The following is a 13,013-nucleotide window of genomic DNA, read 5'->3' as shown; positions in this document are numbered from 1 at the left end:
TGCTGTTCTTTGCTGAAAGCCACCTTTATTTCACTTCCTCTTGATTTATTATGTGCCTCCTTGCAGCACAGGCGACCACCAAAAGCTTGAACTAGGCAATAAGCTTCCAGTTGTCCTGCCAACTCCTCAAAGCAGAAGGACTTTTGGGTGAATTTTCTGACTTGGAAAAGACTTACAGTGTAACACACATGAAAGGGGGAAGAAAAATGGAGGAGGGGAGGCACAAAACCCCACTACTTTGCCTTAATCTGCCTCTCAAAACAGAGGGTTACAGGAGCCTAACACATTCAGTAAGATGCATGTGGTTACAGACAGTTGCAGCAGGGAACAGCTAATTTTAGGAGTCACAAAGGGTCCACCTTTCTACTCACTTCATAAAGTTTAAATGAGAAATACTTCCCCTAATCACCCCAATGGACTTTCTTCCTCTCAACAACCAGAACTGAGCTACAGACCTGCAAAACTCCTGAAGCCTATAGATACTGACACAAGACTGAGTTAATCTGGTTATCTGGCACCACATAACTTCACCCAAAATTTCTTCAGCCACTTCCTGTGAAAAGCAATGCAAACCTGGTCCCAGAGCTTTCAAGAAAAGCTCTGCTGGGAAGATTGGCTCAAAGTAAGAGTACGCAGCCTACAGACATCCTGGTTTGTCTGCAGCATGGGCTGCTGAGGCATTGAATTTCCAGTCTGCAGTGGTCCCACCATTAAAGGTGATGGTGCCTGATTACATCATCAGCAGACAGAAATCTGAGATGATGTGCTATATGTCACAGACAAAGAGCTACAGCAAATCATGCAGAAGTGACAATCAAAATTAATCCAAAATAAAAATGCCAGTCTGAATTGCCACTGACAGGACTGCAGACAGTAGACTGAGAACGGTAGAAGACAAAGTCTAAAGGAAATCTAGCAAAAGGCACAGAAAGAAAAGAAACGCATATTTGGGTACAGAAGTAGGCTATTCCAGCTACAGGGCCAATGTGTCTAAGCATACAGATTAAAAATATTCCATAGAAAATACATCTCCAAAGGTAGTGCAAGATTGAAATAGTAATAATACGCTACACAGACTCTCAAATCTACTACAGGCAGAGAGACTCACTGTGCTGGTGGGGAGACAATTCCTGACTGCTCTTTTGGCGAGGTGGTGATAACAGCACAGCTGGCTGGAAGACGTGAGCTGGCAAGCTTCTACCAGATCCCATACCACCTGAGGCACCTGGCCTCAGGGGAAACTTGAAAGGAAGTTCTTCCTGTGGGAATTTCGGCATATTTTCCCTGTTGCCTGCATCAGTCCTGAGCTCAGAATAGTTCAAATCAGGTTTTTCTAAAGAAAAAGACAAAGCAAGGATAAAAGTTAAGAAACAAACAGACAAACAAAAGGAAATAAAAACTAGTTTTACTGCAATAACAATACAGGGGAAAAAAATCCGTAACAACTCTTATGTTCAGGTATCTGAAAAGGCAGATTACAGTACGTTCCCCACACACTCCTAACTTGTTTCTGTTCCCCAGGTACAGAACTCCTACTGGAGCATAACACAAACCTTTACTGGCCTTAAAAGCAAGAAGAGCTCTGACATAGAGCCTGACAATTTCAGGATACTAGCAAGAGGTTTGTTTGTAGCCCATGCAAAACACATCACTTGTGAGGAACAGGCATTTAAATGATGTACATTTGGTAATATTGTCTTGAGGAGACCTACCCACTTGTCTTAATGCCCCCGTGTTATCGATTTGATGGCAACACAGGTGGAGTAGAAAACAATTTGAAGCTTTTTTGAGCTCTCTGATGATGTTTTTATGACTTAATTTAAATCAGACATCTGTTCAGTAAAAAATCGAAGATATGTTTCTGTATTAAACTACAACTAGTTTGTATGTGTTGCCATATATTTTAAATATACCAGAGAGGCACAAAATGAAAAGCATGAAGTCAACGTTGTAGCTAGCTCTGAGACCACAGCAATTTTAACATGCTTATATCCACTGCTGCATCAGTGCTATCTTTGAATTCTCCCTTCATGATTGTATTCAGAACATTTGTTCCCAGAACAGAAGTTAGTGGGAAGTTAAGCAGAACATATCTGATCCAAAAATGCAAGAAACAAAAGGACCTTTCAAAGGCAGAGAGACAGAAGAGACCGACTACATAAAATATTGTTTCTAAGATTCTACGATTTAATTTAAACCTGCCACCCACTATTCAATGACCCTGGCAAGAAACGAGAAAGATCATCCTGTTCTGTTTCACTGCACAGAACTGCATTTCCAAAGCATCCTCCTCACATGCTTTTTACCACTATAATTTCCCCTCACATGGCTCCTCTCTTAATCACTCTTCCCCTCTCTAGAATAGTCCTATGTTAACTTAAACATGTTTTCTTTGCTAAAACTCTCAAATATTTTGTATCCAGTCAGATGACTTAATGGTACAAGAAATCTCCTTCTTGGGGAGGAGGAAGTATTTTTGTAACTTTAAGAAGCTTTCCCCTCAGGAAGTTTTCCTGAGAGAAGAAACCAATAAGGAAAGAAGATTTGGAAATTCTAGTTCTGCAGAACTGTTGAATAGGAAGGTTTAAGAGTTCAGGGTGATTGGGCAGTTGTTCCTGGGTTTGTGTGTGTGTGTGTGCATTCTGTTTTGTTTTCGTGTTTTTTTATTGTTGTTTGCTTGTTTGTTTTTGAGGGATACTTTTCTGATTGCTTGGGTTTTATATTGTGGGGTAGGATTTTTTTGTTTGATTTTATAAAGCCCAGGTAAATCACAAAAAAGGGATCTGACATGCTGCTTTATCCTGAGAACCACACAGAAACGGTCAGGAAGAGAGTTTTTGACCACAAAAATGTCCACAAAACCAACATTTAGCTAAAGAATAGAAATAACTCCAAGGAATCTTGCGAGTCACAAGGAGTTACTGATCTTAACAGCAAAACCAATGCATTTAAGCAACTCAATGGGGGAAACACTTGCAAGAAAATTCCATTGTGAAAGATTGTAAAAAGTACAAGGTGAATCATGTTTGGTTTGATCATCAATGCTACTGGCTTAACTCAGCCTGTGTCTGTTATACATCACCCAAGTGGTCACTCACTTCTGAAAAGAGTACAAACAGCAAGAAATGAACTTCTACTGGGTCAGTTAACAGGTCTCTGCAGTCGCTGTTTCTGGTCAGCAGCGACCTCCAGTGTCTTATGGCAGAACCTATCTCAAGCTGTCTGGCAGCCTCAGCAACAGAAAGGCGGGATCCTGATTCAGTTCGGTTTGGTTTGGTTTCTTTTTAAGTACCCTCAGAATAAACCTACCTTTGTGAGCCATCTTAATGGGGGAAGGCTACTCTCTCCCCTTTTTATTTTATTAAAATATATTAAGGATCACTTAAAGCTCAAGCCCAGGACTTGGCTAAAAGGTTCATCTTGAAGTCCTGAACCAGATAGAAGGATGACAGTGAGGATGGATAACAATCCGTAACAGTGTTAAAAATAATTTGTAGAAAACTGCTTGTGCTCACAGTAGAACCCATGGCATATGAATTTCCAGAAGTGAGATTCATGGTGACGCAAGAGGTATTTATTCAAGTAGACATCTATTAAATACCTACTAATACCAAAATATTAGATTTTTCAATAAAGGGATTAACTACCCACAAATCCCCATTTCATCCTTCAAGCATGCATGCACACACCTTGGCCACTCACTGCTCCGCTGCTTGTAATTCCAAAATGGTTTGGACTTTGTTCTCTTCTAGGTTCTGCCAAAGGGAGGCCTTTAAATGCTTGTGTGAGAGAGATCAGCTGTTCATCTGTTACCGTCATATATTGCTGAAGCTTCTTCTAAAGGATGAAGGAAAAATAAAGAGAGATACAGAAATCTGTATTATAGCAACAGGAATTAGATTACACCACAGGCAGCTCTGAGAAGAAATTTGGTCTCTTCATACCACGACATGAAATCATGGGATCCCAGTGAGGTATTAAATACTGGCGTCTCCATGTTTCTCGTTTATTTTCTCTCCTGCCTTAAAGAAATTGTTTATTTTTCTCTTATCCTAACTTATCACCCCACTTCTCTCCAACACAGCCTTATTGCTTCATTTGCAAATGTAACCATTGAACAAATCTGTCTCCTTTGCAAACCAGATAAAAGGAAAAATGTGGTATTATATCTAGTCTACTCTGTTGCTCCAGCAGTATTAACAGTATAGATGTGCAGAAGCAGATGTTTAAACCTTTAGACTGGTAAAACTCAGCTTAATGAAACTAGCATTTTCTCAGGCTTTAAAGTTATATATCATACAGGAAGGTAAAATGTTGACTTTCCAAACATCACTCTATTCCTTCTATGCCTGCTATTATCATTCTCAGACCCCTCATTCAATTCTATCATTTTCTTCCTGATTACTGTTAAAATCTCCTGACTAGATGACAGTGTATCTCAGTGCACATTTGCAACACTACTAAGTATTCTAACAAGACATCCTCAGGTGGATGGGGGCTCAGTACCTTTATAGCAGTGCTTTCTTCCCTCACTAGAAGTATTTCTGCAGTCAGAGCATCGATCAGTTCTCTATGTTCATTCAACATCTGCTCGTGGTGCTGTCTCATCACCTCTTTCTCACGCAGCTGCATTTCACTCTAAAGAGGAAGAAAAAGTAAAAAACCTACCATAACCAATTCAGATTCATATTTGGAAACAGGAAGGAGACCATATCACGTAATACTGTAACAGCACTTCCCCATTTTTGCTAAATTGACTTCATTACTTTTACGACAAAACCCATTTTTCATGGCTTGAGAACTGTCACAGAGCTTACTGTTCCTTCTTTGTTGCTCCAGAACACTACAGAGAGTTCTAAAAATCTTTCTTCTTTTGCCTTTGCAACTTCTACAGGCTGTAACTACAAGTATTATCTCCACATACAGACAACGTTTTGTCAGTCACTAAATCTTCATGCAGCAATCAAATAATTTCAGGTGTGCTCATGCTTGTCAGTAACCTGTGCTACTTGTGCCTATTCTTTCATTTCCTTAATTCAATAATGAGGACAGATTTACCTAAAGAAAGGGGAAGCTAGTTGCTTTCTAATGTTTTCCTTCAGAGACAGAAGTTCTAGAGGGTTTAATATATTTTATGCTTTTTAAAGAAGACAAAAAGGTTTATTTGTTAAGTAATCTACTTGAGCAAGAGGCAAAAGCCCTCACAGTGAAGAGCCTCTTGCCCTTGACAGATATTACAGAATCATAGAATAGTTTGGTTTAGAAGGGACCTTAAAGATCATCTAGTTCCAACCCCCCTGCCTAGATCAGGCTGCCCAAAGCTCCATCCAACCTGGCCTGGAACACCTCCAGGGAAACTTGATCTTCTCCTTCAAGCCAGAATTATCCATCTATTATTTTAAGATAGACCACTGCAGTAGCTGAGCTTCCTGACACAAGAGTCCCTTCCAACTTTAATGGGCAATTGGAATACACAATTGCCACTTCTTGGACCATTGTAGCTAAAAGAGCAGCAGCTACAAAGTCAGAAACACATGAGCATTAGCAGATAGAGCCCTTCTCCAGCTGGTTGCCTGCACTTACTCAAAGGAATTCCCAGACAAAAGAAATACATCCCATCTCCAAAGCACAAAAGAAATTCTGAAAATAAATTGGGGTGTTCTTTTCCACTGCACAGACAAAATCAGAGTATGAGCTGCCCATAACCTGCCAAACACTGTTTTCTGCTGGCACCAGGATCAGAAGTGAAAAACACCCATGGAAGAAATGGTAAGACAACTGCTCTGCAGCCACATAAAGTGAATGAATAAATAGACAATTTGGAGAATAAGCCACAGATACTGTCACTAGTCACAAACACAGGCAGATAAACCTCCTTTTTCTGGTTCTCTTCCACCTAGAGAGAACAGCTTTTCTGCATTGATCCAAGTGAAACAGACCAGCACAGAAAATGGAAAGAGCATAAACAGTCCTATCTTTTTAGAAAGAAAGGACAGCACAAAATAAGAACATTAATCCTGGGAGCAGTGATGAAGCCTACCAATGCCTTAGATCATCTGGATGAGCCATTGTGTCTAATCATCCTACACAGTTAATCTAGACTTTAAGGAAAAGCTTCCAAAACAGCTACGTGTCTTACATTTATGGCTGGGGAAGAGTGTCAGGGTTGACAGCTGAATATAGCCATTCCTACCTTCAGATAGGATTTGGTCTGCTATAACCTGAAAGAAGTTTTTAGCCCATTGCCAGGCGTGTCCCTAATCTCATCAGCTTTGTCTGACATTGATACGCAGAAGCAGTGACAGAGAACATAGCAACACAGATTAATGTAGTGTGTGCATACTCTAACTTTCTGCCTTGTGAATCTGGCAAAGAATCAGCATTCTTAGTAGAATGGGGAAAGAAAATAATTCTAACATTTTGCAGATAACATTGAAATTCATTTAGGAATCAAGTCAGGTTTATTCACTTCCCTTTAAGAATTTTGTACAGCTTGGCAAACATTTCAGAAGTTTCTTTTTCCCCTTCTCTCTAGTTCTTCTGCACTCACTAGCTGCTTCTTGTAGGAGTTGATTTTTTCATCACTTATTAACACAACTTTCAAGAATGATTCAGTAATTCAAGTTTTCCTTCCTACCTTTTTTGAGAATAAACCAAGCAACATCTTTGATGGTAGTTCTTCTGCATTCAGCTTTTCTGCAGCAACACTAGAAAATATATTTTTCTCCCCAGAAGAAGAAGGAAATCTTTCTAGAAACTTCCAAACCTCTTGAGGCTTGGTTGTTTACCTGAAAACAGAGGCTTTTTTAAAATATCTGCTGCAAACTTACTTCTTTAAATGCATGGCCGGCTTTAATTCAGGCATTGGAACTTTGCTAACTCTCCTGGCTAGGCAGAACAGACGATGAACACGAGCACCTGATTTATTCCTAGCATCCCAGGGACCAAGTTTTCAGAAATACTCAGACAAGCCGCACTGCTTCCTGGTGAATTCTCAAATTCTAATTCTAATTAAAGCTCCATGAAAAAGGGGCAAGTCAGTGAAAATTAAGGAAGCACACTATCTCGAGCAACTCTGATTAACCCTATTTTGCAGCCTGAGTGACCTACTCGTTAATTTAGATAGTAAATCTAAAAAAAGTTGTACACCATTCTGCAAGCAACAATCAGCTCCTGGAAGGAAGGAAGGAAGGAATGATAACATATCTATCAAAGTATAAACAACATCATAAAGATGCTCAGTAAAAACTGGGAACACAAGTAAGAGTCAGCATACATCTTTCAAAATAAGTAGCCTCCTTAAACATTCAGACTCCTTGGCCTTCTGTCTGAATAGGATGAAAGCTCTTATGATACACTGAATATCACATTCATAAAGAGAAAGTAGCTACTAAGAGGAAAAAATGAAAACGAAAATCTGGAGTAGTTTTGGAGGAAATCCGAGGGTCAAGAATAACTACTTTCCGTGGAACAGAAATGAAAGACAATCTAAATAAGGTTAGAACTGCAATTATAACATGAATTTGATGCTATTAATTTGATGTTTTCACAATAAATTGAAAACATTCTATTGGAAGACCAGAAGATTCTCCCCTGTAACTGCAAAAGAAGTAAATTTAATACCTTCCTTTGGTACTACAATTTTAACAAAGAACAAACATTCTTAACTTCTTATTAAACATAAATTGTTCTCAGACAAAGCCCATCTTCTGATCACAGAATGGCAGGGGTTGGAAGAGACATCTGGAGAACACCCAGTCCTGCTAAATGAGGCTCACCTACAGCAGGTTGCACAGGAATATGTCCATGCAGGTTTTGAATATCTCCAGAGGAGACTCCACAATCTCTTTGGGCAGCCTGTTCTGATGGAAGTAGCTTTTCACTCTTCAATTGATCATTTAACATTTGCCTCCAATGCAGGTCTTAATCAAAGAAGAATTTGCTTCCATATAGGTTAAATTCAGGGTAATACAAGGAATAAGTTGTTACACATCCAGACAGAAAAAAAATTAAAATAAGGTAGTTTGGTTTTTTCCCCTCAACTGTTAAACACTATGAAGAGGAACTAATATAGGACAGTTCCACATTCATCAGGAATTCATTGCATTTGCTATGAAACAGAGCATTGGGAGTTAGATAACGTATTCTGCTGCATCTATTAAGAGTGCAGGAACTGCCATAATCTGGTTTAATTTCACACAGCGCTATAAGCCACTGCTATATCTTGAGTAGCTCTGGGTTAGAGATGAAATAAAAAACACTTTTTCTTTTTTAAAAAGGAGTTCTACACAGCTTACAGCTTGTCTTCCTTAGGGAATTCCATTGATCCCCACCTGCGCACTGCTATAGTGACCACTTCAGGTCATTATTGCTTAAGGTGAAGTTGCTGGTATGGATGGAAAAAGAGAGCTCAGGAATCCTTTGAAGAAAACTGGGGATTTGGGTTCACTGCTCTAAGAATAATAACATCGCCTTTGGGAGGCAAAAGAAGAAAATTAATTTCTAAACAAGGTTGTGGTTAATACCCTGCCAACAAGTCTGAACATATTTAAATCACAAATGTAAAACAATTTTAACTGGTATTTTCTGCTAAACTCACTGAGACTCTCATTGCAGTCAAGTCCTCCTTTTTCATTGGGGATATCTGTTTCTAGCAAACTCAAAGTTTTAACTCCCGACCGCATGCAATCCAAATAATAAGCAATGATAATCAGACTTCAAAGTAAACTGCTCAGAGGCCAGGAAAGACCAAAGTTCACATTTGTAAAGTAACTTTATACCCTTTTTCATTCACTCTACCGAAGCAATTTGAAGCCTTCTCACCTCTCTGAGGTAGCGCATCAAACGACAGAGAGCGTTTACCAGGGACAAGGTAAACCCAGCGAGGCCTTCACTTCTTTCAGTTTTTTGAACCTCACGACCTGTACATCGCTCATACTCCTCCAATTCATGCTCCACGTCATGTATCATGCGGTTGAGAATGTCTAGGCCAGACCTGCTGTCCCTCTGAAGGTCAATGGGGATTGAATTGCCTGGAGAATCACCTCTCCCCTGTCTCGCAGAGTTCTGCGTAGCTTGTTTTCTTTTCACTGATGGAAAAAAAAGTGTCATTGGAATTTCAGCTTATATAGAAAGCTTTGCAATACCAGTGAAATTATATTGTTTACTGAAGTAAATCGAAGTAGAGGCCCTTTTTGCCCTGAGCTGAAATGGATCATCAAAGAACGCCCTCAGTCATTCCAGTTATGTTCAGATCATCAAAACCCATTTTCTGTTGCCACACTAGAACACCTCAGGTATGACTGTTTGGTACTTTTACCTTAGATACCTATTTATACATCCCTCCTTCTCAGTTAAAAAGCATGGAAACAGTTTGCCAGTGAAAAATACCAGCTGCTTTCAGGTCTCAGATTTAGTGAACAACTCTTTTACAAGAATCCTTTCATGTTACAATTTGTATCCAGTGTCAGTCATGCAGAATATGGGGACTGAAATGCATCGTAAGTCTGTGTAGCACAGAACAGACAGGTACATCGGAAACAGAAAAGGCCTGTACAGGAGAGAGCTCCATGGCTAGCAGGATTAATGGGCAGCATCAAAGGGCCATATTTATGGCTCCTAGATTCCTATGGACTTTGTTTTGTCAATGACCATGAAGAATACAGGGGAATACACTACACAAGTGGCTGTGGAATGTCTGTAGAGATGCTCAAGACTCAGATGGACAAGGCCCCTTCCAAATTAAAGTTTAGGGTTAGACCTGTGATGACTTCTGAAGATGTCTTTCAACCTACATTTTCTTATGGTATTAAGGACCTTGGTCAAAGGGAGGTATGCTATTTTTAAAAGTACTAAACTTGTTACTGCAATTTGCTTTTGTTTCCTTGAGTTCGGGTTCAGCACTAGTCTCACAGTGCCAGTGGCATCTACAGTCTCTTCACTGTCATCATTCTGAAGTCTTGAATGGATTCTCTTGATTACATTGGTAGCATTGAGGGCTGATTTAAACACAAAACAAAAAAAAATGCACACATGAAATATTTCAGGTATGTTCTCAATAGTAATGTGTTACACAGTAATTTTATTAGAAGAGCTGGCTTTTTAGTCTAGAAATTCACATCAGTCAAATTAACAAGTCTCTGTCTTTCACCCCCACTCAGGAAAGGAATTCCAGCCAGGATCCTATGAAAAGCCTAACAACCCTTCAGAGGCTGTGATTTTGCCAAATCTAACCTGACTGATCCAATGATGGAGAAACAGTTGCTGGAGTCAAAGGCACGTTTGATTCCTGTGATAAGGTAGCTTTTCTCATATCCTTTTCAGCCCACAAATGAGAATTGACATGGGAATTTTCTTCTCTCAAAAATCGAAGCAGCCTACGTCCAAAACAAGCATAACAGTGAGTTCTAATAGGATGATAGCGTGATTCTAGATTATCTGTATAGTCTAGAAAGAGCTTTTTAAAATACATGTAACTGCTCAGGCCAGTTCCCTGCTCCCATTCATTCCTAGTCTGAAAGTCACAACAAGGAACTTCCCTAGAATTATGAAATCAGGAAAGTAGGAGGGGAGGGGAAACAGAAAAAGTAACTTAACTATACCCATGCAACACCTTTTAACTCTGTCTGTTTCCAGTATCCAGAAGGTGGAAACCTGAATGGATATATTTGTACTGACCTGTCAGAACTGGATTTGCTGGATTTGAAGTTTGGAGTGTCATGTTGTCCATTTTCTGACTGACAATCTGATAATGCTTCCTCTTCTACTTCATTGAGAGCCTTTCCAGGAGACAACAAAGAAAACAAAAAGGGCTTCAGAGCAATTTCAATCTGTCTTTAGGAAGAAGTTAGAGATAAATTTTCTGAAATCTATTCAAGAAAAAAAATCAAAACCACTTGTTTCAGTCTCTACCTCCAAAACAACATTTAAAAAAGAAAGAAAGAAAATCACATCCTGCTGTGGGAAGAGGTTTTGAGGGGCTTTACTACCTAAGAAACCCCAATACTGACAATTGCCTCTGAAAACAACACAGCAAGCAATACATTTATTATCCAATACTTTATTTGGATAATTTATATTAAATAAGATCATATGCACTGTAGGATACAAAAGCTTTAAAGACTGCACCAAAACAAATACAGAGATAGAGCAGAAGATGGAAAAAGCCACATAATTATAACATTTCTAAAAATTCAGCCATTTGACATTACAAGCTAAACAACCTTGCAACGAGATCTGCAAAACTGCATTTACATTCTATGTGTAAAATGCAGCCAGAACAAAATGCAACCTTACATACCACGCTCATAGCAAAACTCGAGCAATCAAACTGGGAATAAGGGTTCTTCAAACAAGCAGTTTTCTGCACTTCTGGGCAGGCTTCACCAGACATCCTTTAACTATGATTTTTGTAGGCACATAGAGAAAATAAAATCTCATGGAAACTAAACAGGCAACTGTAAGTACACGCATCTGAGAAATTTAAGCCTATCCTGCAGCATGCATCCAGTGATACAGCTTATAAAGATGCTACAGTTAACTCTTCATGTTTATGAGAGGTGGCTGAGAGACTGGGATTGTTTAACCTAGAGAAAAGAAGGCTGAGGGAAGACCTTATTACCCTCTACAACTGCCTGAAAGGAGGTTGTAGCAAGGTGGGTTCTGGTCTCTTCTCCTATGTAACAAGTGATAGAAAATGGTCAGAGGAGGTTCACATTAGACATCAGGAAAAATCTCTTCACCAAAATAGTTCTCAGGCACTGGAAGAGGCTGCTCAGGGGGGTGGTTGAGTCACCATTGCTGGAGGTGTTTAAACGTTAGGCAGACAATGTGCTCAAGGATATATCTTAGTAGTGGACAGGTACAGTTGGACTTGATGATCTCCAAGGTCTTTTCCAACCAAATGACCTTACGATTCTATGATTCATATTAAAAAACTCCTAAACAATTACTGCATCAAAACACACGACACAGCAGTACTGCAACTCAAATTGCAGGTATGTGTGCAAAATAGTAGGAAAAAGGGTTAGAGAACCATGAGAACAGGACACCATCACTTCTACTCCCACAGCCCTTATGGTCTTCATCAGTGAGCTGCTTTCCAGGAGCGTCATATGCCCATTCTCAAACCACAGTGAGCATTCCTGGTACAACTCATGTTATGAAAAGAAAATAGAACACAAAAGCAACCTAAATGAAATTTTAAATAAATTTAAGCAATTTTAAAATATTTTAGACAAATTAAATGATTGTAAAAGCATGTGCAGTATTAAAAGTTAAACATGCAGGACTAACCAGTGCTGCTGAGTTAACTGGAGTACATTTACATATATGTTATCAGAAATAAACTGAAGCCCAACTGTTTATATCCCCATATATGAAGATATAAATAGATAATCAGAGGCATATTTTGATATGTAGCAATTCATTAAGTGACATAAGAGCCGTTTTCTTAGTGTATAATTACTTTGATCTCTTGCTGATGATTCCAAAATTTAAAAGGGAGACCATGCTAACATTAAAGAGCTTCTAAGAGACATGAGAACTTTCTCATATTCAAAGGTTAAGTAATCAAAAAATCATGATTCCAAGAGTCTCACAAACTTGCCTCTATTTAACACCATTTTCTATGTATGTTATCAACATGGTATACAACACACAGACAGGTGTAGGTCTGCTTGGAAACTCAACCTTTGAATATTTTTATTTCGTGCAAATGAAAAAGCCACAAGACATGCCCGGAACAGAACATACATTACCTGGGAATCCATGACGGATTCACTAAGGATGGAAAGCTGAGTGGAAGGATCACATTTTTGTACAATGGGTCCTTGAGATGATTCTAGGTCACAGTTAGGAGCCATTGTTACGTTAGGGAAACCTAGAGGAATCAGACAAAACAGGGAAGAACACAGAGGACTCGGTCTGTACTATGTGACAGGACTTCGTACCGAAAAGCAAGCTTCCACACTTTCCACAAAAAGGGTCACAGCGATGTACATCACTTTAAACAG

The 13,013-nt window shown here is 39.2% G+C and overlaps 1 protein-coding gene across 1 annotated transcript in view; it reads right to left on the bottom strand.

Annotated features, from left to right (window-relative positions):
* SPICE1 (spindle and centriole associated protein 1) overlaps positions 1-13,013 on the bottom strand; it is a 31,090-nt gene that overhangs the window by 8,206 nt on the left and 9,871 nt on the right. Inside the window, exons 5-12 of the mRNA XM_069866714.1 lie at positions 12,759-12,880; positions 10,678-10,778; positions 10,234-10,376; positions 9,858-9,998; positions 8,824-9,089; positions 4,507-4,638; positions 3,690-3,837; positions 1,109-1,333 (exon numbers count right to left, since the gene is read on the bottom strand). Of these exons, the coding sequence (XP_069722815.1) occupies positions 1,109-1,333; positions 3,690-3,837; positions 4,507-4,638; positions 8,824-9,089; positions 9,858-9,998; positions 10,234-10,376; positions 10,678-10,778; positions 12,759-12,880 (1,278 nt within the window). The remainder of the gene's footprint in view (positions 1-1,108; positions 1,334-3,689; positions 3,838-4,506; positions 4,639-8,823; positions 9,090-9,857; positions 9,999-10,233; positions 10,377-10,677; positions 10,779-12,758; positions 12,881-13,013) is intronic.

This window comes from Phaenicophaeus curvirostris, chromosome 1 (genome assembly GCF_032191515.1).
Source record: "Phaenicophaeus curvirostris isolate KB17595 chromosome 1, BPBGC_Pcur_1.0, whole genome shotgun sequence".
NCBI lineage: Eukaryota > Metazoa > Chordata > Aves > Cuculiformes > Cuculidae > Phaenicophaeus > Phaenicophaeus curvirostris.
The sequence above is the reverse complement of the archived record's forward strand: the minus strand, read 5'-3'. Positions and strand labels throughout refer to the sequence as shown.